Source organism: Pituophis catenifer, unplaced genomic scaffold (genome assembly GCF_029215685.1).
Source record: "Pituophis catenifer annectens isolate HBS135680 unplaced genomic scaffold, rPitCat1.0.hap2 SCAF_14, whole genome shotgun sequence".
NCBI classification, from domain to species: domain Eukaryota; kingdom Metazoa; phylum Chordata; class Lepidosauria; order Squamata; family Colubridae; genus Pituophis; species Pituophis catenifer.
In genome coordinates, this window is record NW_027256894.1 from 21110002 (window position 1) to 21134642 (window position 24641).

Sequence of the window (24641 nt, forward strand, 5' to 3'; positions counted from 1 at the left end):
GTGGCCAAAAACAGTATTTAAAGGGGGTCTATTGTGAAGGTTGAGAGCTACTGGTACAGAACGTCTAATTAAAAATTGCTACTATCCAGTGCTTGTTTCCATATTTTAAGAGTTAGTAGGCTTGTTAAACTAAACTGCTTATTGCTTGTACTCGAGCAGTCTCTTAATACACGTCAGTCATGTTGCACTACTAGTGATTGTTTCTGTAGAGCTTGTTCAGAAATGCTACTTAACTCAAATTGAAATGTGCCAGAGGTTGTGCAGCTGATGACTGTAGCCCGGAGTATAAACACTCCCAGAAGTAAATGAGATTGAAATTAGGAGCGAATACTTAAAACCAGGATATAAGTCTGCCTGTGGCTCTACAAACATGTTCTGTAAATAGAAATACGAATACGAAAATCCCAAAGGTGCTTTTGCAAAAGGCAGTTGGACTTCCTTGGTTTTCCCCTTGAAAATGTTTCCCTTCCCTTCCAAGAAGCTTCTTCAGAACTGGAGAAGCTTCTTGGAAGGGAAGGGAAACATTTCCAAGGGAAAAAAACCAAGGAAGTCCAACTGCCTTTTGGAAAAGCACCCTTGGGACAGCCACGGCCTGGATGATGGAGAATCTCCAGAGACACTAATATGAAAAATGCCTCTCCATCTCCTTTTGTAACAGAAATGGAGAATCCGATGAGCAGCTCCTCTCCCCCTTCACGCATTCAAGGCGACGATGGCTCAAAGGAGAACACTGATGTTCCATCTGGGTGAGCAACTTATTATCTAACTTTAGACTAATGCATATGTAACATGCTTTATACCATAAACTGTTCTCTTTCTTTCTCTCTCTCTCTCTCTCTCTCCCTCTCGTCTCTTTTCCCAACTTGATGAGCACATCGCATACGAAATAAGAATTGTCTTCCAGTTCTCACCGCCTTTACGTTTTTCATGTGCAGTAAAATAAGCATTTCAACTGTAGTGGGATTTGAAAGAGTGCAGAGAAGAGCAGCAAAGAGGATTAGGGGGCTGGAGGCTAAAGCATATGAAGAACGGTTGCTGGATTTGGGTATGTCTAATTTGGTTGAAAGGAAGACTAGGGGGTGACATGATAGCAGTCTTCCCATATCTCAGGGGCTTCTACAAAGACGAGGGGCTCAACCTATTCTCCAAAGCACCAGAAGGCAGGACAAGAAGCAATGGGTGGAAACTCATCAAGGAGAGAAGCAACCTAGAACTAAGGAGAAATTTCCTGACAGAACAATTAACCAGTGGAACAGCTTGCCACCAGAACTTGTGGATCCTTCATCACTGGACGCTTTCAAGAAGAGATTGGACAGCCACTTGTCTGGAATGGTGTAGGATCTCCTGCTTGAGCAGGGGTTGGACTAGAAGACCTCCAAGGTCCCTTCCAACTCCCTTATTCTGAATTACAGTGGCATTAGCCGAGTTTGGCTATTCTCTGAATGGTTCGTTTTGGCTCAGGCCTAAGATCTTTCTGGGTTTGTGGGGAAGGAATTGAAAAAAAAAAAAAAAGGATTTGTTTGTCGTGCTTGTCGCCTACCTTTCTCTAACTCTGACCCGATGGAGGGGAAGAAAAAGGGAGAGAGAACGCCCAAGCCCCGAGCCATGGCAGCTGCAGTGCATACGTTTCCCTGTGAGCTGTTTTCAGACAGACAAATGTGCTGCGCCCAGTGATTTATTACGACGGGCTCAGAACGCCGTGGAACACACTGTGGTGTTTCCTATCACTCCAAGGTTGTTTTGTTTTTAAAAGAAAAATCCTTACTCCCCCCACCCCCCACTTCCCCAGTGCAACAGCCAGCCAGCAGTGCTGTGACAATAAATGAAAGCAAAAAACGAGAGCAGTATAGATCAAAGTTAGCATCACAAGCCGAGTTGGAAATGTTGCCTGAAACCTACTGAATAATAAAACACTTTTTTTTTTTTTTTGCCTTCGGTCCTCCTGTGAAGCTTTCAGCCCTTTGTAACATGGAATAGAGACAGGGAGCTTCTGCTCTTCTACAAACAAAATTTATTTCCCCCCCCCGATAATGTTCCCCCGTTGAGGTCAGAAATGCTTCTTATCCTTCGCAACGAGCAAGGATGCAACTTTTTAGAATTCAGGAGCCCTTATCAGCTGCCCTTCGCCATGCCCGTCATGTTCTCAGTTATGACATTTTGGAGGCCGAGCGGACGGGATAAATTTGTGCCTGAGTAGCTTGTGTTTTGCGGCAACGAGTGTGGGAGTATCTCCAATGATTATCTGAGTCTCTCTCTCTCTCCCTTCCTTCCTTCCTTCCTTCCTTCCTTCCTTCCTTCCTTCCTTCCTTCCTTCCTTCCTTCCAGGGTAAATCATTCAGAAGGATCGTGCTGTGGTGGCAGCGCCTCCCAGTCTGCCAACCATCCAGATTTTGCCGAAGACGTCTTGCAAAGCCAACTGTTGCGCAACGAGTCATTTAATGCAGCTGAAAATAGTGAGCTGAGGACGGAGGAGGAGGTGAGCGGAAATGCGTCTCTGAAAGATTTCCTCCTCCACCTGCCTGTTCTGTCGCCATTCATCTTTTCTTCTTAAGGGGGGGGGGGGTAAATCGATTATTTATATTTTAATTATAGCAATCCTGCTCCTCGCAAGGGGTTCGGTAACGGGGCGTCATCCACAAATATAATCCTCCCCTCTCCCCCCCCCTCCCCAGCAGATTCTGATGATTGGGCTGGAACGGAAGCCGTATTTCGACACAGGGGAACGAAAGCCTTCTGTACAGCTAGTCCTCGACTTACAACGGCCCATTTAGTGACCATTGAAATTACAACAGCACTGACAAAAGGGACTTGGGGCCATTTTTGCAAACTTAGCATTCCCCCCCCCCCGGTCACGTGATCATAATGCAGACACTCGGCAACTGACTTGTATTTATGACGGTTGCAGCATCCCGGGGTCACGAGACCCCCCCTTTTTTTTGCAACCATTGACAAGCCACTTAACGACCGAGTTACTAACTCGACAACTGCAGCGGTTCACTTAACCATGGCGGCAAGGACGGTCATAAAATGGGGCGAAACTCAGCTGACAGCTGTCTTTCCTTAGTGATGGAAATTTGGGGCTCCGTTGACGGTCGTAAGTCGAGGACTACCTGCAGTTTATCAAAACATGGGAGATGATAATGTCTTTTTTAAAAAACCAACCAACCAACCAAGCGATCGGTTTTGAATTGTCTCCTCTAACAGCAGAGAGCCAAGAGAGGAAACTGGTCCAAAGGGCGGAAAAGGAAGAAGCCTTTAAGGGACAGCAATGCCCCCAAATCCCCCCTGACCGGCTATGTGAGGTTTATGAACGAGCGGCGGGAGCAGCTTCGCGCCAAGAGACCCGAAGTCCCGTTTCCAGAAATCACCCGGATGTTGGGCAACGAATGGAGCAAACTCCCTCCGGAGGAGAAACGGGTACTGCTCTATTCGCCTTTCTGTCTTGGGGAATGTTTTATGGACGGGCTCCCCAACCTTGGCCCCTTTAAGACTGGTGGACTTCAACTCCCAGAATTCCCCAGCCGGCTGAGTTTCCCCAGCCAGCTGGGGAATTCTGGGAGTTGAAGTCCACCAGTCTTAAAGGGGCCAAGGTTGGGGAGCCCTTTTTTTATGGCATTTGATTACATCCTCACTTGCAACCACCAAGCTCAGAGAGCATCAAGGACCCCCACAGTTCTCCTCCTCCTCCTCCTCCTCCTCCTCCTCCTCCTCCTCCTCCTCCTCCTCCTCCTCCTCCTCCTCCTCCTCCTCCTCCTCCTCCTCCTTAAAACAAACTCCATTCCCTTCTAAACTGATAAAGTTACCTAGTTGGGTAATGAAACATCTGCAAGAAAACAGCCAAACTCAGAAAGCATCAAGGACTCCACCCTCCTCCTCCTCCTCCTCCTCCTCCTCCTCCTCCTCCTCCTCCAACTCCATTCCCTTCTAAGCTGATAAAGTTACCTAGTTGGGCAACGAAACACCTGCAAGAAAACCACCAAGCTCAGAGAGCACCAAGAACCCCACAATCCCCCCCCCCCCAAAATCTGCAAACCCCATTCCCTTCTAGCACCGATGAGGTTACCTAGCTGTGTAATCAGACGTCGGTAAGAAAACCACCAAGCTCAGAGAGCACCAAGGACCCCACAGTTGAAATCCCAGCTACAAATACTCCCTTCTAGGGTAGGATGCTTTCTAGAAGACACCTCCCTCTTGGACCTGTAATGTAACTCGGCCCTTTAGCCTTCAGGAGGCAACTATGGAGTGTGACAGGTAGGACTGTGTCTTGGTGCGCAGGGAGTTGTGGGGATATGGCAAGGCAGGCTGATGGAACGATGCCTCCTTACATTCTTCGGTACAGCTGGCGTCTCGGGCCCAACAGATACAACCGAAAGAACAGATTGAACAGGATGCAGATTGAAAACGCGGGGACAAAGGGATAATTCACCTCCCCTTTTAGAATGGCTGCTCACCATGTGGAGAAAACATCCCGCGTATAATGGGGAGCCTTGCCTCATTCTTCTTTTTGGTCCAAAGGACGAAACCCAAAGGAGGTTGGCCAGGAGCCGGCTGACAGCCTAGCAGGCTTTATTTAGTGAACGTTGTCTGTCTTAAGCTGGCTGTGTGGTTTACGCCTTTGAGCAGGTTCCAGCAGCGTTGCTGGCCCCGGGGGGTCCTGAATGGGTCTCCGCAGAAGTAAGGCCTTGACTTCCCAAGGACTTTCTGTTGTGTATATGGGATGTCCTGTTAGCAATTTGCCTTCCTGACTGACTTGCAAAATCAGGAAATAAATCAGTCTGGTTGACAGAGGGACCAAACAGAAGCCACAGGATAAACACAAAGCACATCACACCACAAATGACAATTCCCAAAAGCCACTTGCAGAACTCGGGTTCCTACAGCGACATTTGCAAAAATAACAACCAAGTTCAGCGAGCACCGAGGCCCCCTCCGGTCCTGATTTTCACGACCGACAGGACCTCGATACCTCCACAGGCCTCGCTTTTCCCTTTATAGAGGTAGTCCTCAACTTACGACCACGATTGAGCCCAAACATGCATGCTGCCGAGTGAGAAATCGGTTGAGCGAGTTTCGCCCCGTTTTACGACTTTTCCCGCCCTGTTTCTTAAGCGAATCGCTTAAGAAGCACGGTGGTGAAGCGAACGCAGTTTCCCCGTGGACTTTGCGGGTCAGAAGGTCGCAAAAGGGGGAAATCCACTGCGACCGTCGTAAGTGTGAGTCGGCGGTCAAGCACCTGAATGTAAATCACGTCACCGTGGGGATGCTGCAACGGTCATAAACGTGAAAAACGGTCCCGAGTCCCTTTGTTTTTTTCAGTGCCGTCGTAACTTCAAACGGTCACTAGGCGAACTGTTGTAAGTCGAGGACTCCCTGTCCTGGATGCCTGTTTCCGTTTTGGCTCCTTTCAACACACTTTGGGAGGGATTTAATATTCAGGCCACACCGTAGCGATATATTGTCGAGAAATGCAGGGGATCATAGAGGATTTTCGGTGCGGCACAGCTGCCTCCGCTAAAAAGTTGCCTCCATCCATCAAGGACAGGCTTGCCTTGTCGTTGACGCACAGGTAGAAGCAGAGTCCCTTTGCTTTCCCCGTTCTGCTGCTGTCATCGCTCGTATTTCCCTCATCCCTCACCGGTTTCTAAATCAGGGAGGCTCAGAGGGCAACAGGAAACAAAGTGAAAGAGGAAGGGGAGGGGAGAGGGGCTTTTAAATCCGAGAAAGGGGCCCCATCCTCTCTCTGCACGCTCAGGTCTCTTTTTGAAGTTGTTTCCCCGTTAACAGCTCCCTTTGAAGAGTTTTGCAGCCCGGCTCCAGTCATTAAGGAAAAGTGACAAGCAGCTCCAGGCAAACTTTGATATGATTTCTTTAGAACCTGATTCAAACACATCGCTGATCGGAAAGCTAAACTTTTATGCTTGATCCATCCCATCCAGAGGCGGGAGGACAGATTTGCAATTAAACCTGCATCTTCTGCTCTCCATTTATACCAACGCCCTTTTATCTATCTTTTATCTATCTATCTATCTATCTATCTATCTATCTATCTATCTATCTATCTATCTATCCATCCATCCATCCATCCATCCATCCATCCATCCATCACCTATATCTCCCTCCCTCCCTCCCTCCCCATCCATCCATCCATCCATCCATCCATCCATCCATCCATCCATTATATCTATCTCCCTCCCTCCCTCCCTCTCCATCCATCCATCCATCCATCCATCCATCCATCCATCATCTATATCTCTCTCCCTCTCCCTCTTTCCCAAGATTTCTGTAGTTTACGCCCATAGTAAAGCCAGAGGTGCAGACACTTCATACCCAGATGGAACTACTCTTGAGTTACTCATGGCCATTCACCGGGAAATTTGTAGGATTGCTTTATGCATGCAGGGAATGTTAGGCACAGCCCACATCCTAAAGCGGAGAGGGTTACAACTGACCAACTACGAAGAAAATTCTAGTTTGATATTAACATGCGGACGCTACCGAGAGGCAACTCGGCTGCTTTTTTAACCCTGCCAGCTCTTGGTATTCAGCTCCGCTTTACATTCTTGGGTGAACCAGAGACGGCGGCTGAATTTCAACTCTCTGGCTTCCTCACCCAGTTGGCCAAGAACAGAAGAGTGATTGTTCTGTCGTTGCAGCGCTACCTTGACGAAGCCGACAGAGATAAGGAGCGCTACATGAAGGAGTTGGAGCAGTACCAGAAGACGGAGGCTTACAAGGTTTTTAGCAGGAAAACCCAGGACAGACAGAAAGGCAAAACACATCGGCAAGGTACGATCTCTAGAAGTAACATGCGGGCTCGTTTTATAGTAACACAGGTGGCCCTCGACTTACAACCACAACGGAGCCCAACGTTTCCGTTGTTGTTGCTAAGCGAGACAGTCGTTGAGTGTTGCCCTATTTTGCGACCTTTCTTGCCACCGTTGTTAAGGGAATCACTGCAGTTGTTAAGTTAGTAACCCAGTTGTTAAGTGAATCCGGCTTCCCCATGGACTCTGCTAGTCAGAAGGTGCAAAAGGGGATCACATGACCCCGGGATACGGCAATGGTCATAAATACGAGTCAGTTGCCAAGCAGCTGAGTTTTGATCACATGACCATGGGGATGCTGCAACAGTCATTAAGTGTGAAAAACAGTCGTAAGTCCCTTTTTTTCAGTGCCGTTATAACGTTGAATGGTCATTGAACAAACTGTTGTAAGTTGGGAACTGCTCATATAATGTCTGAGGGTCGTTATTGTAGATGTTCTTTTTTCGTACATTATATCACACACGATAACTGTCCAGGTGTCAGGACCGTGCACACAATAAACCACAAATGTTTCACTTCTCTGCCCCTCCTTAGAACATCTGTGCTTTCTGAGCAAGGGCACTGATGGCCAGAAGTTTGCGTGGTTGCAGCTGCACTTTCTGCAGAGAGGCTAAGAGGTTGAGTTGGATGGCAGGAGGCTTCCTGGGTGTCTGGGTGAATTGTGTCCATTTCCTTGACTGCAGAAGCAGTTGGGTTTCCTTCTGAGTGGTATTTCAGTCAGAGTTTCAAGAGAGTACCTTCTGCTTGTATTCTTTTATTTACCTACATCTACACATGCACATTAATCTACATGTTAAACACATGTAATCTACACATTAGGGACGCGGTGGCTCAGTGGCTAAGACGCTGAGCTTGTTGATCGAAAGGTCGGCAGTTCAGCGGTTCGAATCCCTAACACCACGTAACGGGGTGAACTCCCGTGACTTGTCTCAGCTTCTGCCAACCTCGAAAGCGCATAAAAAATGCAAGTAGAAAAATAGGGACCACCTTTGGTGGGAAAGGAACAGCGTCCCGTGAGCCTTTGGCGTTGAGTCATGACGGCCACATGACCACGGAGACTTCTTCGGACAGCGCTGGCTCTTCGGCTTTGAAACGGAGATGAGCACCGCTCCCTAGAGTCGGGAACAACTAGCACATATGTGCGAGGGGAATCTTTACCTTTACCTTTACACATGCATACATGCAACAATTATAGCTCCTCCTTAATTTACAACTGCGATTGGGATCAGAACTTCAGAGAGTAGCGTGATTATGTGAGTCACCCCTGATTTGATGACCCTTTTTTTGCCATGGACGTTAAGCGAATCACTGCAGTTGTTAAGCAAATCATGCTGCTGTTAAGTGACTCCGACTTCCCCCATTGACTTTGCGTGTCAGAAGTGGCCAGGAAAGCCTCAAATGGCGATCCCATGATCTTTGGACGCTGCAATCATTGTAAACACATTGTAAATTTACTCCTCGTCTGTCTGTTTCAGAAGGAACACGCCCAGCTACCCACGACCATCAGGTAAATATCTTATTTTTTATGATAACATCTGGAGCTGATTCTTTTTTCATTAAGTGTTTGTCAGGGTTCCAAGTAAACACACCCATAGCAAACAAAACTCTGTGGCAGGTAGATTCCTCAAAGGATAAGTTTATTGGATATGTCATATTGGCACAGGCTGGTGAAAACCGACTCCGAACATTCCCGCAGTTTTCACCTAATTAAAAGTAAACGTTTTTCATTTTCCTAAAACACCCTGTCACATGGCCCAATCAGGATACAATCCAGTTGCTAGGTGACATCAGTCCCCTCCTTCCGAACACCTGCAGGAATGTCCTTGGTTCCCAAGAGAAAGTATTTTTGTTTTGACTATAATACCCAAACTATCTCTATTCCCCCCCTCCCTATCGCTCAGCTCCGGTGTGTCAGCACTGAAGCCTCAAAATGGCCTCAGTCAGGCCAACTTCAGGGTTGAAAGCGTTACTGGAATTAATTGAAGGGACATTGAGGCCCCCTATATTTAACAAGCAAGCCTGCTGAAAATAGAATGAAATATCATCCTATAGACCAAAGTTACAATAACCTCAATCCTGTCCGCTGATAGATCTGCTGGACCAGTTGCGTATAAGATTCTGTAAAATCTAATCTCAAACCTTAAAAGAGAAAACAAGAACCTCATTGTTGGGACTGGGTGATGCTAAGCAAAGGAGAGAAACACCTCCCCCTCCCCATTTTGGTATCCAAGTAGCAAGTGGTCCCTTTTCATTTTTCTTTTTCATTTTTTTTTTCTTTAATTTATATGCCGCCCTTCTCCGGAGACTCAGGGCGGCTTACAATGTGTTAAGCAATAGACTTCATACTTTTGTATATTTACAAAGTCAGCTTATTGCCCCCACAATCTGGGTCCTCATTTTACCTACCTTTGAAAGGATGGAAGGCTGAGTCAACCTTGAGCCTGGTGAGATTTGAACTTGCAGTAATTGCAAGCAGCAGATGTTTTTTTTTTTTTTTTTTTTTTAATTTGATTTATATGCCGCCCTTCTCCGGAGACTCAGGGCGGCTTACAGTGCGTTAAGCAATAGCCTTCATACTTTTGTATATTTATACAAAGTCAGCTTATTGCCCCCACAAACTGGGTCCTCATTTAACCTACCTTAGAAAGGATGGAAGGCTGAGTCAACCTTGAGCCTTGGAGAGATTCGAACCAGCAGTAAATTGCAGGCAGCTGTGTTAATAACAGGGTGCTTTAAACCACTGTAGTACCAAGGCTCTTGTTATGTTAATAACAGTGCTTTAGTCCACTGTACTATCAGGCTCTTTTCTACATGGTCCTTTGCAGTTCTGGATGCTTGGGATCCATTGGGTTGCTGCTGTTCTGACCTAGGCTCCCTGAGAAAGCTTAAATCACATGCCTAGTCCCCAAAAATACTCTTATTTAAACAGCTGTGAATTATGGTCATTCACGGCCCGTAATAATTCACAAACATTCTGTGAAGAGTCCGACAGATGTCTGCCACAGTCTTTCAAGGTAATGCTGATAAGCACCCACCTTTATCTCCCTTGAAACGCTGCCAGAGACCTAATTGCCAATTAGTTTTGCAAGGCCAAACGGAGCACAGAGTCAAACGGAGCTTTGAACCAACCAGAATGAACAAATCGCCTCCTGCAAAGGCTCACGTCCGTTTGCTCCTCTTTTAAGTCTTATGGGAGGGGCCAATCATCTCCAAGCTTTACTCCCGAGTTGCCCCTTTTGTCTTAACTGTTCTTGCCTCTTGGCAACTCTGCGCATGCGCGCACTGGGAACAGGCTCCCCCCGTTCTTCTGCCTTGCTGATGTCAGGCTCCGGAGGCAGCACATAACTCCCAGATGGCCCTGGCCCCCTCTCTGCCTCCGATGCAGAGCCCTCGTCCGAGCCTTCCCCAGACTCCAGGACTGGCCCACGTTCCTCCCCAATCTCCTCAGTGTTCGAATCTGCTGCCAGCTCTGCTGGCTGCTGGCGGACCACAACAGCTGCATTAAGTAACCCACTCTAGGGAATGGGCGGTGGCGATGCCATGCAACCATGTTATTCCTCTAGAATTTCTCAGCAGCTGGCACTGGGATCACAGTTGCTGGATTTTGTCCTTTCCCCACAGAGTAGCACGGCTAAATGGCTCTTCCCAACAGTATCGTTTTCTGCAAACTTGGTGTGTAGGGGATGAGCAGGCTGAGCCCGAGGGAGGGAAGTGTCAAACGTGTCACTAGTTTCGAGTCCCTTTGCGCCGACAAGAAGTCCAGCCCACCTTGAATTCTGTAGACTCTTATCTACCACCAAACTGCACTATTAGTAATTCAGAGTCTTGTAGACAGTTTGAGCTTGCAATAAACCTTCATACTGTATATATTTGAACTGCCTGGGTTTCTGATTTTCCAGCGCTTGACACTTGACTGACTATAAATCTTATTCTATGGCCTAGCAAGCGCAAAAGAGAATGTCTTTTTAGCGGTAGGCCCATCATCTTTGAACTCCTGGTTCAAGCGTTTAAAAGCTTCTTACTGTTCGCCATTTTACACCAATGTTGCATTTTCTAGTACGTTACTCTAATCCTTTTGATCAGCCTTGGAAGTGCTGGGTGCCCCTTAGAGGCACTTGAATAACTATTTAAAACAGAATTGGGTTTACATTCCTGGTTTGGGAGTGCTTCACTCATAGCAGTCCTAAATCAACCCAGGAGCACTGCAGCCAGCTGTTGGGCCAGATAATAATTTTCACGCAGCAAAATGAAAAAGCAGGGTTTTAGGCAACGCATTCAACCATTATTCTTAAGATTTAAGAATCTCGTTTGGCGTTCTCCATTCGGTTAATTCCATTTTTTGGAAAGAATTTTTTTTTTCCAAACAAGTATATGAAACGACTACACCAAGTGGGGATAGTTGTTCTTGTATCTAGCTAGAATTCATTAACTTAACAGCCGTTCTCCAAAAGCAAATTCGTCTGTTTCCATCGCCAACATAATGTCGGAATACACTTAACTGGAGAAAATATTTTCGTTTCATTATTTCCTTTCTTAAAGGTCAACTGACACTGTCCGGATTGAGAGGTCCTTAGTGCTCGCTGAGCTTGGTTGTTTTCCTGTGGACCTTTCATTACCAAACTAGGTAACATCATCAGTGCTGTAGTTACCTAGTTTGGTAATGAAACATCGGCAAGAAAACAACCGAGCTAAGAGAGCACAAGGACCCCACAGTCGTCGACGTCCTCTTCCTCCTCCCCCTCCTCTTCCTCCTCCTCCTCCTCCTCCTCCTCTCCACAAACTCCATTCCCCTTCTAGCACAGATGATATTACCTAGCTGGGTAATGAAACGACTGCAAGAAGCCCACCAAGCTCAGAGAGCCCCGAGGACCTCTTAATTTCAACCCTGAGCCACAAAAAGCATTCTCCTTTATCAAGGATTCGGGGTAATTCCTGCAATCTCGGAATCGAGGCCCGTCCCAGGAACACAACGCAGTTCTTCTCACACCGCCAAGTCAGTTGACGTGTCCCCGAATCACCTCTTTTAAGGACCAGGAAAGGAGCCGTCGCAATCGGGAGTTTCTCGCCTTCATAACACCCCGACATTAAGCCCGAACAAATGCAATACCCTTTTTGCAATAAAAGGGTAATGAGATCTCTGTTGATGTTATCCCCACGAGTGGTTTAAATTGTAGGAGACCCCCCCCTTCCCCTCCCCCCAAGAGATTCTTCATATGTTGGCAAAATGTACCCGCTAATGGAAAGGGGCTGACAGTTTTCATTAAGATGCTTCCATTAAGGCTGGCAGTCTTTGCCTGATCTCTGGGACTTAATTGCTTGTAGTGGGGAGGGTGCATACGGGGAACCTCCTAGGAGAAGCAATATTTTGTCCTTGGGGCTCACCCCCCCCCCCAAATCCCCTTTCATCAATTCTTAAAGAGTTCCTCCTCCTCCTCCTCACCGCTTTTAATGCCGGTTTCCTTTGGGGTCTAATGAAAGCTGGGTTTAAGCCGTGTCGTTGCCTTAGGCAAACATTCCCTTCCTGCCCCTTCGGTCCCTGATACGTTCTTTTATAATGAATTTTATCGTGACGCTGCCTCTGAGATGGTTCCTCAAATCGGGAATAGGGAGGGGTCATGGCGTTCAGAGGACCAAGTCATTCGTTTCGTTCCTTCGTTTGATGCAGAGAGGTTGTTAGGAGCCATTGCAAAATGAGCCCTACCCCCAAAGGTTTTCCACTCCGTCCCAGGAATTGGGTAGGGAGGGTATGTCTCACTTAAGGAAAAGAAGGACGAGGGGGGTGAAGTGATAGCAGGGTTCCAATATCTGAGGGCTCTCACATACCCTTTGGAGACGGCATCCGGTTTTATATTTATTGATATTAAGATTTATTTATTATGATTCATTGCACAGTCAACCAGGTGTCTAGGCTGGATTTAGCATTTTTGTCCACCTATTCCCAAGGACCCAGGAAAGGCAGATGTTCTTGTCGTTGTTGTTGCTTCTTCTTCTCCTTCTCCTTCTCCTTCTCCTTCTCCTTCTCCTTCTCCTTCTCCTTCTCCTTCTCCTTCTCCTTCTCCTTCTCCTTCTCCTTCTCCTTCTCCTTCTCCTTCTCCTTCTCCTTCTCTTCCTCTTCTTCTCTTCCTCTTCTTCTCTTCCTCTTCTTCCTCTTCCTCTTCTTCTTCTTTTCCTCCTCCTCCTCCTCTTCTTCCTCCTCCTCCTCCTCCTCCTCCTCCTCTTCTCCTTCTCCTTCTCCTTCTCCTTCTCCTTCTCCTTCTCCTTCTCCTTCTCCTTCTCCTTCTCCTTCTCCTTCTCCTTCTCCTTCTCTTCCTCTTCTTCTCTTCCTCTTCTTCCTCTTCCTCTTCTTCTTCTTTTCCTCCTCCTCCTCCTCTTCTTCCTCCTCCTCCTCCTCTTCTTCTCCTTCTCCTTCTCCTTCTCCTTCTCCTTCTCCTTCTCCTTCTCCTTCTCTTCCTCTTCTTCTCTTCCTCTTCTTCCTCTTCCTCTTCTTCTTCTTTTCCTCCTCCTCCTCCTCTTCTTCTTCTTCTTCCTCCTCTTCTTCTCCTTCTTCTCCTTCTTCTCCTTCTTCTCCTTCTCCTTCTCCTTCTCCTTCTCCTTCCCCTCCTCCTCCTCCTCCTCCTCCCTACAAACTCCATTCCCTTCTTGCACTGATGATTTTACCTAGCTGGGTAATGAAACAACTGCAAGAAAACCACCAAGCTCAGAGACCACAAGGACCCCAGAGTCGTCGTCCTCCTCCTCCTCCTCCTCCTCCTCCTCCTCCTCCTCCTCCTCCTCCTCCTCCTCCTCCTCCTCCTCCCCTCCTCCTCCTCCTCCTCTACAAGAGCTTTCAAGGGTTGCATGGAAGTTTGTCTCCCTCTTAAAGACCTGCCAGGTGCTTCACCAAACTGGTGAAGAGCCGCCCCCAGTGCGAAGCCCCGAGATTGAACTGCCAAAATTCCCTTGTAGGGCCTTAAGCTCTTAGCTTGGCTCCAAGTTATGTTTGACGCTTCGTTCAAAACCTGAGGTGTTCAATCTTAAAAAAAATAAAAATAAAAAATAAAAAGGCCAGAGTCCTAACCAAACAAAAGACTCGGCCCCTGCTTGATAGATCTCGCTGGCAGACAGGATGCTTTTAGCTGCTTAAAAACCCTGCTTCTTGCCAATCTCTTTCATTCTTGCACAACTGTTTTGACGGCGGTTGTTACAGCAAAGGTAACAGAGGAATTGCCAGGGCCAGCTCTGAAAGCCAAGATTCCTGACCGAAGATCCGAGAATTGGAAAAACAGAAATATTTGGGGTTTCGTCAAGCTATTTTCCTGAACCCTGTGCACATTTTGGCTTGTAATTCAGTCTATAACCTCCTCCCTGATTTAGTTAGGAACTCTGTCCTTTCAGTCTTGCCTTCAACGTTAGGCCACCTTCCCCAAATCTCTGCGTTGGGTGCGTTTGTTTGAATAGGAACTCCAGTTCACTGTGGGGGGTGGGGGTGGGGGGTACCTAACGGAAGAGTTTGCGGGAAGGATTTTCTTTGCAGGTGATTGCCTTTGGTGCCTGCGTGTTAGAAGGAAGACTTATAGACTTAGAATGGCGTTATTGTCACTTTGAATCAGAGGTGGGTTTCAGCAGGTTCTGACCAGTTCTGGAGAACCGGTAGTGGAGATTTTGAGTAGTTCGGAGAACCGGTAGTAAAAATTCTGACTGGCCCCGTCCCCATCTATTCTCTGCCTCCCGAGTCCCAGCTGATCGGGAGGAAATGGGGATTTTGCAGTATCTTTCCCCTGGAGTGGGGTGGGAATGGAGATTTTGTAGTATCCTTCCCCTGCCACGCCCACCAAGCCACGCCCACAGAACCGGTAGTAAAAAATTTTGAAACCCACCACTGCTTTGAATGTACACTAATCGGCATAGATTAAAATGAAATTTTGTTACATACAGCTCTCAAATGGTCACCACTCCAATACACACTACATAAACATGAAAAAAATATAAATAAGAAAATATGCATATACCCATATACCCACATATATTATATGACACAGAGAAACAACACAGTCTAGTTCGGATGTATAAATGTACATGGCGAGAAAAACAAATCTTGTGAGTTTACCATGCTGATGGCATAACGTGGAACAGGCCCGAAATCCCTACTTGCTTCCTTATTTAAAAAAGATGTTGAGACTCTAGAAAAAGTGCAGAGAAGAGCAACCAGGAAGATGAGGGGACTGGAGGCTAAAACATACAATGAATGGTTGCAGGAACTGGGCATGGCTAGTCTAGTGAAGAGAAGGACCAGGGGAGACAGGAGAGCATCTTCCCATATTTGAGGGGCTGCCACAGAGAGGAGGAAGGGGGCCAAGCTATTTTCCAAAGCACCCGAAGGCCAGACAAGGAACAACGGACGGAAACTGAACAAGGAAAGATTCAACCTGGAAAAAAGGAGGAATTTTCTGACAGTGAGAACAATCAACCATGGAACAGAAGTTGTCTTCAGAAGTTGTGAGAGCTTCATCTCTGGAGGCTTTCAAGAAGAGACTGGACTACCATCTGTCAGAAATGATGTAGGGGTCTCCTGCTTGGGCAGGGGGTTGGACTAGATGACCTACCAGGTCCCTTCCAACTCTGTTAATCTGTAAATTATCATAAAGTCCATCCTTTGATTAATGCCTGAAAAGGGTTAATAGTCTTCAGAGTTGTTTCATATTATGAATTTTCAAGACGCAACTTTGTCTGATTGCAGAAGGAACCGGATACAAAGGAGAGGTCAGTGTTCGATATTCCCATATTTACCGAGGAGTTTTTAAACCACAGTAAAGGTGAGCAGAACAAAATAAAAACTCGCATTCTCTTTCTCCTTTCACATTTTGCGTGTTCTCAAAGTTTTGGCATGCGATAGAGCGATGCTACCGATATCTATTCAGGAATATATATATATATATATATAAATATATATATATATGTGTGTGGACACTCCTGGTTTAAAACCTATGATTACTTCATTTTAAAAAAGGAAGACATTTTTCTGTTGCCTTATTATAGTAAATCTTGCAGCTAATAACAGCTGAATTAAGAGAATGCATTTGCCAGAAGTCTTGCAACAGTTGGAGCCAAAACTGGCACCCTCATAGTGTCTCTCTAGAAGAGCTGTGCCAATTCTGAGCTCACACAATAGTTGTGCAGGCCTAGGAAAATGCACTCTTAAATCCAGGAAACACAAGTTTCTTTATGGAATTTATTCACTTATTTCGCTTAAGGCATCTACAGAGGTCATGCAATTCCTTTGTGGAAGTAATGACAGAATAAAATAAGGGTATCCTGATTTGCGTGTCTTTAATGTTTACCATTTTGCCAGAAAAGATGGGCAGCAAAATTACACCAGCATTAATCTACTGTGTGATTTCCCCCCACCCCCAGTTTCCTTAGAAACCCTTTGATCAGAGTTGATAATACGTAACCGTTTGATTAGAACTCCTCCAACACATCTTAGAAAAAAAAAAAGCTTCATTTAATCTAATGAAATGCTAAGGGCATGTAGGACCATCTCTGAACATGTTTTATAATAAATTCTTGATTGCTTGCTAAAATTAATTTAAAAGTAATTTTATCCTAAATAGAATTTCAAAAATGACTCATCAGACCCCAAACCCCAAGTCGTCTTCCGGGGGGGGGGGGGGGGGGGGGGGGCCAACTTCTTTGAAGAATTTGATATAAAGCTTGTCTATCAGGGTGGGGAAAGGTGTCCCGTTTATGACTTGTGGACTTCAACTCCCAGAATTTCTGAGCCAGGAAGTTGAAGCACACAAGTCATAAAGGGCCCATCGTTCCCCACCACTGTTCTAGATCAGGGGTCTCCAACCTTGGCATCTTTAAGCCTGGTGGACTTCAACTCCCAGAATTCCCCAGCCAGCTTTCCCCAGCTCTGGCTGGGGAATTCTGGGAGTTGAAGTCCACCAGGCTTAAAGTTGCCAAGGTTGGAGACCCCTGTTCTAGATGATACCATTGCGGCTATACAACTCGATTGTATAGCCGGTACAGAATGATGGTAAGAAGAATTTAAGACTGGGTTCCCCAACGTTGACAACTTTAAAATGAGTGGACTTCAACTGGCTGGCCGGGGAATTCTGGGAGTTGAAGTCCACTCGCCTTAAAAGTGGCCAAGGTTGGGAAACCTGGTTTAAGAAGAAATTATACTTATTTCATTTGAAACTGTTGGGACTTCTTACTCGCTCTGCAGAATGCATTAAGCACAAATTACCTTTTGTTCGGAAGCATGCAAATGTGAGTAGATAAATAGGTACCACTTTGGTGGGAAGGTAACAGAGAAGAGTCTATGGACAAACTGGCTCCCTCGGCCAAGAAACAGATGAATCTTTACCTTTACCTTCTTAATAACGACATCTCTTAATTCTATAAATCCCTTTATCTTGTCTTTCTTTGAACCGATCCTATGGCTCCGTGGGCGATCAAGAGACGAGAAATGAGGGGAATGATCTGTGGGCCCAAACCTTTCCCCACTCAGGCCAAATCTTCTGAATTTTAAATAACATGGTTCTCACACTCTTCTCTGTTGTTGTCAGCGCGAGAAGCCGAGCTGCGCCAGCTTCGCAAGTCCAACATGGAGTTTGAGGAAAGGAACGCGGCCCTCCAGAAGCACGTGGAAAGCATGAGGACTGCGGTGGAGAAGCTGGAGGTGGACGTGATCCACGAGCGCAGTCGCAACACGGTGTTGCAACAGCACTTGGAAACCTTACGGCAAGCTCTAGCCAGTAGCTTCGCCGGGGTCCCCTTACCAGGTGAACAATAGCCCTTAGACTTATATACCACTTCACAGTGCTTTACAGCCCTCTGTAAGCGGTTTACAGAGTCAGCATATTTGCCCCCAACAATCTGGGTCTTCATTTTACCCGCCGCAGACGGAAGGAAGGAAGGCTGAGTCAACCTTGAGCCGTGAGAATCGAACTGCTGGCAGTCGGCAGAATTAGCCTGCAATACTGCATTCTAACCACTGCGCCACCGCGGCTCTTACATCGGCCTTTAGTAGAAGCACCTCCTCCTCCGCGGGGTTACGTCCACCTTCTTTCTTTTCACGCTTGGGTTCGATCTCTTTGATGTTTCAAATTTGAAGCGACCCTTTGAGAAGGTTTAGAAATAGTTCTCCAGGTGATGCGTCCTTCCCCCCTTCCCCCGAATGGTGCTGCCCGGTGAAGCTTAGATGCCATCACCCAACGCCCGATGGGTCCTAAATGCTTAAAGGGTCAGCTTTGGAACAAAGTGAGCCTCTGGTAGGTTTCTTCTTCCGGGGCCTACATTCAAGCTTTAAACTGCTGGAATGAAGCCACCTCCCTGGCTTTGTCTTTGGCAATCCATAAGAGCTCTCGTAGGCTCTGTCACAAGACGGTTGTCCTAAAAGCGAACACTCTTTTGCCCCAGAAGGCCAATAAAATGGCAAGCAGGAAGCCCCTCTCAGCCGTTTTAGTTTCTGAGGTTGCCTCTAGAACCAGGGCTGTCCGATCTTGGCCACTTTAAGACTTGTGGACTTCAACTCCCATGGCTGGCTGGGGAATTCTTGAGAGTTGAGAGTCCACAAGTCTTAAAAGTCGTCAAGGTTCCTGCTCTAGAATCTGTCGGGCTCCGAGGAAGCGCTGGGAACATGGGTCATGCTTGAGGCCGACGCTTCGCTTTGTAGCACGCTCGCTTACCATCCTGTTTGGTTGCGCTGAACGTTGTCCAAGATAGGGGTCACCAACCTTTCGGACCTCAGGGACCACCAAATTCATAATTTTAAGTCTCGCGGACCACTACTATGATTTGCCTAATGACTGGCTGGGTGGGTGTGGCTAGGTGGTCATGTGACTGGGTGGGCATGGCCAACTCGATGTCATTTGTGTCAAGGGGCATCTCGCCGGCCTTTACTCGCCCCTCCCCTCCCAGCCACTCCTCGCCTGCCCGCCCGGGCTCCTTAGGGCCCCAACAGGAAGCAGTTGTTGGAGCTAAGCAGCCACCACGAGAAAGAGTCGGCAAAACAGCTCAGTTCAAATTGGATCTGGCCAAGAAGGAGGCTCAGCAGAAGCACCTCACTGAGGACTACGAGCATGGGCTTTCCAAGCAGAGGGAAGACCTGCGGGAGTGCAAGGCCAGTTCCAGGCCATGAGGCAGTCCCACTGGAACGAGGCCCTCCGGCTCTTTGCCACCAGCTGCGCTTCCCTCCAGCCTTTACCCAAAGCCCCACACCAGGAAGTTGAAGCAGACCCCGAGTCAGAATTTCTGCCCCCTTTGTGTGGGTTGGACTATGGTTGCCCAACAGAGCCCCATTCTGCTGCTTCTCTACCCTGCAGGTAGCCTCCATTCCTTGGGAAGGCAGTTGCCAAGTGGCTGGTCTTCTGTTTCTGTTTTCCAGGGAGCGGGGAGATCCCCACCTTAGACACTATTGATTCCTACATGAATCGGCTGCACAACCTTATCCTGGCCAACCCACAGGAGAATGAGACCCTTATAGCGACAGTCCGGGAGGTGGTAAACCATCTTGAACGTTAATCACCTGGTGAGTTTCTAGTTACCTGATCAGGACCTCTGGGAATTCAGAGCTGAATGGAACTCTTGCCCCAGACCGTACAAAACCATGTGCAGCTACACCAAACTCTTAGCACTTGTCCACAGATAAACCAATCCTCCCACGGTCTGCTTTCCTTTCAGTAATGTTTATGTCTTTCTGTATTTCAAAGAATGTACATTCTTCAAAACAACTAAAAGCAGAAGCATAGTTGCTTTGTTTCTTTTCCCTCCCTTTCCCTCCCTTTCCCTTCCCTTCCCTTCCCTTCCCTTCCCTTCCCTTCCCTTCCCTTCCCTCCCTTCCCTTCCCTTGCCCTGCCCTTTCCTCTCCTCTCCTCTCCTCTCCTCTCCGCTCCTCTCCTCTCCTCTCCTCTCCTCTCCTCTCCTCTCCTCTCCTCTCCTCTCCTCTCCTCTCCTTTTTATCTTCCTTTCCTTTCCTTTCCTTTCCTTTCCTTTCCTTTCCTTTCCTTTCCTTTCCTTTCCTTTCCTTTCCTTTCCTTTCCTTTCCTTCCCTTCCCTTCCCTTCCCTTCCCTTCCCTTCCCTTCCCTTCCCTTCCCTTCCCTTCCCTTCCCTTCCCTTTCCATCCCCCCCTCCCCTCTTCTCCTCCCCTCCCCTCCCCTATTTCCCTGTCAATCCATAAGGCTCAATCCTTGCCTTCTCAATTGTGAATTGAGAGTTGGGGGGAAAAAAAGTAAAAAAACCCCAAAAAACAAATGCCCTTTCAGTTCAGGTCCATCTGCGCTGGAGATGCCAGAGGAGCCCAACCTTTCCGTGCCCGACCTTCGATAATCGCTGCCAAGTGCTGTTAATTGCACGCTCGCCATTCTCCCTTGGCGTCGGCGTCAGAGCCCGCTGTCCTTCCAGCGAGCAGCCAGATGGAACAGACAACGGTTCTAAGCCAAGCCCGCTCTCCCCGCAGGGATGCATCAGCCACACTTCTGCTGCCCTTTGTTGAAGGGAAGCAGCTTGTGGATGCGAGCCTGGGATTTTTCCACAGCTGATCGGCCCCCTCCTTTTGACAAAGCATCTCTTTCGGGGATGGTGGCGGCGGCGGTAGCTATTCTGCCCAGAAGCTGCCAAGGCAGACTTGCGGGATTCGTGCCATGACAGAACATGGCAGTTCCGTTTAGACGGGCAGCCGAGGCTGGAGGCCAGATGTTTCCCTTCCTGGTTTCTCCTTTTCAACCGAGGCCTGTCCAAGGTTTCAGAGGCCCCAAAGGCTCCTAGTCCCCATTTCATTTTCTGATGAGGAATCCTGGGAGAGTTAAGAACATTCCTTGGGGCATCCAAAGACAAGCGTGACTTCCTTCTTGAAAAAGAAAAAATGGTTTCAACTACTTCTAGAAATGACAACCACAGAAAAGTCCCCGAACAAATTCTTCCCTTGCTTCCTTATTATTTCCCCCCCCCCCCCATCGATGACATGTTCTCACTACCTAAAAATAACCCAAACAAGACTGTTAAGAGTGCTGGTTCCCAATGGGTGGGACTCACAAAGGCGCCTGGTGGCCTCACCTCAGCAGCTTCCTTCAGTGGGAGGTGATACTAAAAGTGAAGGAGAATGGGGTGGAGCAGGGTTGTTCAACCTTGACAACTTTTTAAGAGTTGTGGACTTCAACTGCCGACTTGAAGAGTTGTGGATTTCAACTCCCAGAATTCCCCAGCCAGCATGGAAATTCTGGGAGTTGAAGTCCACAAGTCTTAAAAGTTGGGAATTGCAGTCCACAACTCTTAAAGTTAGATTAGATTAGATTAGAATACTTTATTGGCAAAGTGTGATTGGACATACAAGGAATTTGTCTTTGGTGCATATGCTCTCAGTGTACATAAAAAGAAAAGATACATTCGTCAAGAATCATAAGGTACAACATTTAATGATAGTCGTAGGGAACAAATAAGCAATCTTACCACGAAGCAATATAAATTGTAAGGATACAAGCAACAAAGTTACTGTCATACAGTCATAAGTGGGAGGAGATGGGTGATAGAAACGATGAGAAGATTAATAGTAATGCAGACTTAGTAAATAGTTTGACAGTGTTGAGGGAATTATTTGTTGAGCAGAGTGATGGCGTTTGGGAAAAAACTGTCCTTGTGTCTAGTTGTTCTGGTGAACAGTGCTCTATAGCGTCGTTTTGAGGGTAGGAGTTGAAACAGCTTATGTCCAGGATGTGAGGGATCTGTAAATATTTTCACAGCCCTCTTTTTGACTCCTGCAGTATACAGGACCTCAATGGAAGGCAGGTTGGCAGTAATTGTTTTTTTTTGTAGTAATTGTTACTTTGGTAGTAGTTGTTAAAGTTGTCAAGGTTGGACACCTCTGATTCGGGAGATGGTGCAGGTGATTTCAAAGCAGGTCACGTGGGTTAACAATTCATGTCTGCTAGCAAGTGTGACTTCTAGGGCCAACTTATCTCTCAAGGCACAATCTCTCCATGGAGCTTAGTTGAGTTGGGCTTAACTCTTCAAAGATACCTTCACAAAACCCCAGCTCCTCTTCTAATTCACCTTTCTCCTCCTCTTCTGTTTTATCTGCAGTTTCTAGGATTTTTTTTCTCTCTTAAAGGGAGAAAGAAGCCTGGAACGAGACCCCTGGTGTGGAACTAAGCCAAGAAATAAAAGGCAGAAATTTGGAGATAAGCTCCAGTTCTTTCCTTAAAGATTGAGGACTATGTTTTTGAGAAGTCACGATAAGATAATGGCCCAGTTTTTCTGCCCAGTCCTCCATTCCTTATCGTTTATCCACTAGCCATGGACTAAACTGCATTGAACAAACGCAATGGCTACGCTTCGTTCTCATTTGAGTCAACATTGTTGTATTTTTTCATTGCAACGAAAACTAAGCTCCAAAGTGGTGGTGCTCCAAAGGAGAGCATTTTCCCTGCCTCTTTATTCCTTAATTTCATGTCAGTCTTGTCTTGTCCAACATGAAAGTCCCTGGGCTTCCCTTGGTGAGAAGAAGACCAATCAGCTTGGAGAGAAGAAGACCGACCAATGCCTTCTTCTGACATTAAAAACACAAGATCTTCACGTGCATTGTAGTCCAACTTATTTTTGTTTTGTAGCATGCTTACTTAAGTTTGGTGTACGCAGGAGTCTTACTCCAATCTCCCTCTCTCTTTCAAAACCAGAAAACACGCAAAGAGTCTCATGTATGTGTCTGGGAGGGTGTGTGTGTGTGACATTTCTTCCCCTTTTCTGGTAAAATGTGATGATGCTTCAGAAATAAATGATGTGAAAAAGGGGATGTCCATTTCTTTGGTGCTTATTTCCTGACTACCCCCGTTTTCCCGAAAATAAGACCCAACTGGAAAATAAGGCCTAGCATGATTTTTCAGGATGCTCGTAATATAAGCCCTACCCCCAAAATAAGCCCCAGTTAAGATCGTCAGAAGACAGATGTGTTTAGTACTGTATTTCCCCGCAAAATAAGACCTACCTGGAAAATAAGCCATAATGTGACTTTTGGAGCAAAAATTAATATAAGACCCGGGCTTATTTTTGGAGAAACATGGTAGCTGAAGAATTCACTTTTTTCTCTTATAACTATTAAGCAGTTTTGCAGCAGTGAAAGCTGCCCAGGTACAGCCAGGTGTTATACAGGTATACAGGTAAAATGCAAGAGATTATGCCGTGTAGAGATTCCACCTTACGCTCGTGACTTGCTGAGCCTACTTTTATCCACTCCAGCCCTTTGCCAGCCTGATGCCTTCTAGATTTTCTAGAACAGAAGCTTTCAGATTTCCCAGGCTGAAGAGAAAAAGCTGAGAATTAAAATCCAAAACATATAAAGGGCTCCAGATTGGAGAAGTCTCTTAACAAATTGCATCGTTCTGTTTCAATTAGCTGCTTTTGTGTGAGAGCAACTATTGACACTTATTTCAAATCCCCATTTCCAGTTGGTTGTTTTTATTTATAGATGTTTATATAGATGTTAATCCCATTTTTATTACTTTATAAGTAACTCAAAGTGGCAAACATACCTAATACTCCTTCCTTCCTCCTATTTTCCCCACAACAACAAACCCTGGATTGGACTGAGAGAGAAGAGAGAGCGACTGGCCCAAAGTCACCCAGTCCTGAATTTCATGCCTAAAGTGGGACTTGAACTCGTGATCTGTTTCCAAATAAAGAAGACGCTCATTTGACCCCCTCACCACAAAACCCAAAACAATGCACACTTTAAAAAAAAAAAAAAAAGCCAAAGGCACTTCAATTTAATTGCAGTCTGAAAATGTAGACCTTGCCTTCTGGTTTATAAATTTAGCTTCTCTGGATTTCAATTCAGAATATATCCAGATATACTAAAATCATTTTTATAGTAATAATTCACAGGAGATTTCCCTAATCTGCAGGCCGAAGAAAGAAGATCCATCTTTTGTAGCATGGAGACCAAACGTAACCAGAGTCACTTGCCGGCTCTAATGACGCTTGATTTTAAGAAAACGCCGCGGTTTCTCCAGAAATGTTTTTCAAAAGAGAATGAATGTGCTTTCCTAACATTGCCTTCATTAAACACGATTAAGACCAGATTTGTTCTGACCTTAATTTTAATTGCATTTTAATGAGGGTGAATTTTACCCAGCATCGCTTTGCCACTTGGAGCCTGCTGTCAGTTTTCAGTACCACTCGGTACCCGGACACACCGAATTGCAATACGCTCATTTCATCGTTACCCTTTTTGAATTGGATTCTGCCAGCATGAGAAGCAACGTGCCTTGTGGATTTTAAAAGCAATAATCATGAGTTTTCAGGGCCAACCGTCCTCAAGATGGCGAGACTTCCCTCGAGGAAGTCTAGATGAGATTCTTCTGCTTGTTTGTCTTTGGGGAATCTGTGCTCCCCGGCTTTGCAACGATCTCTTACAAATATTTGTGCAGAAGCAATTTCAGAATTTCCCCGTTTCTAAGGAGATTCAGGCAGTCAGCTCTAGGAGAAATCCCTTTTTGATTTGTAGAAAATCTACTGCAAGCCTGCAAATCCCTCCTGAGCTAGGCAGACCAATAGATAGTCCTTGACTTGCAACTATTCGTTTAGTGACCGTTCGAAAGTTACAACGGCCCTGAAAAAAGTTGACTTTCTCGCAGTTACGACCGTTGCCGCATCCCCATGATCACCTGATCAAAATCCAGATGCTTCACATTTCATATTTACGACGGTTGGCAGTATCCCGGGGTCATGTGATCCCTGTTTGTGACCTTCTGACAAGCCAGATTCACTGAACCACTGGCTTAGCAACTTCTCAGCTGCATTAAGATTTAAGATTTACTTAATTAAGATTGTTAAGATTC

At 46.4% G+C, this 24641-nt stretch overlaps 1 protein-coding gene across 8 annotated transcripts in view; it reads left to right on the forward strand.

Moving 5' to 3' along the window:
- HMG20A (high mobility group 20A) overlaps window positions 1-23866 on the forward strand; it is a 49871-nt gene extending 26005 nt beyond the window's left edge. Inside the window, exons 2-10 of one of the 8 annotated variants that reach the window (XM_070953566.1) lie at window positions 659-746; window positions 2326-2476; window positions 3205-3417; window positions 6615-6786; window positions 8300-8331; window positions 15541-15616; window positions 17378-17593; window positions 19198-19341; window positions 23706-23866. In XM_070953566.1, coding sequence (XP_070809667.1) covers window positions 661-746; window positions 2326-2476; window positions 3205-3417; window positions 6615-6786; window positions 8300-8331; window positions 15541-15616; window positions 17378-17593; window positions 19198-19334 — 1083 coding nt within the window. In that variant the 5' untranslated portion in view covers window positions 659-660 and the 3' untranslated portion in view covers window positions 19335-19341; window positions 23706-23866. Of the gene's footprint in view, window positions 1-658; window positions 747-2325; window positions 2477-3204; window positions 3418-6614; window positions 6787-8299; window positions 8332-15540; window positions 15617-17377; window positions 17594-19197; window positions 19342-21888; window positions 22590-23394; window positions 23684-23705 lie in introns of those variants that run through there. The other 7 variants (XM_070953564.1, XM_070953563.1, XM_070953565.1 and 4 more) reach the window with 7 other exon arrangements.
- The last annotated feature ends 775 nt before the right edge of the window (window positions 23867-24641 follow it).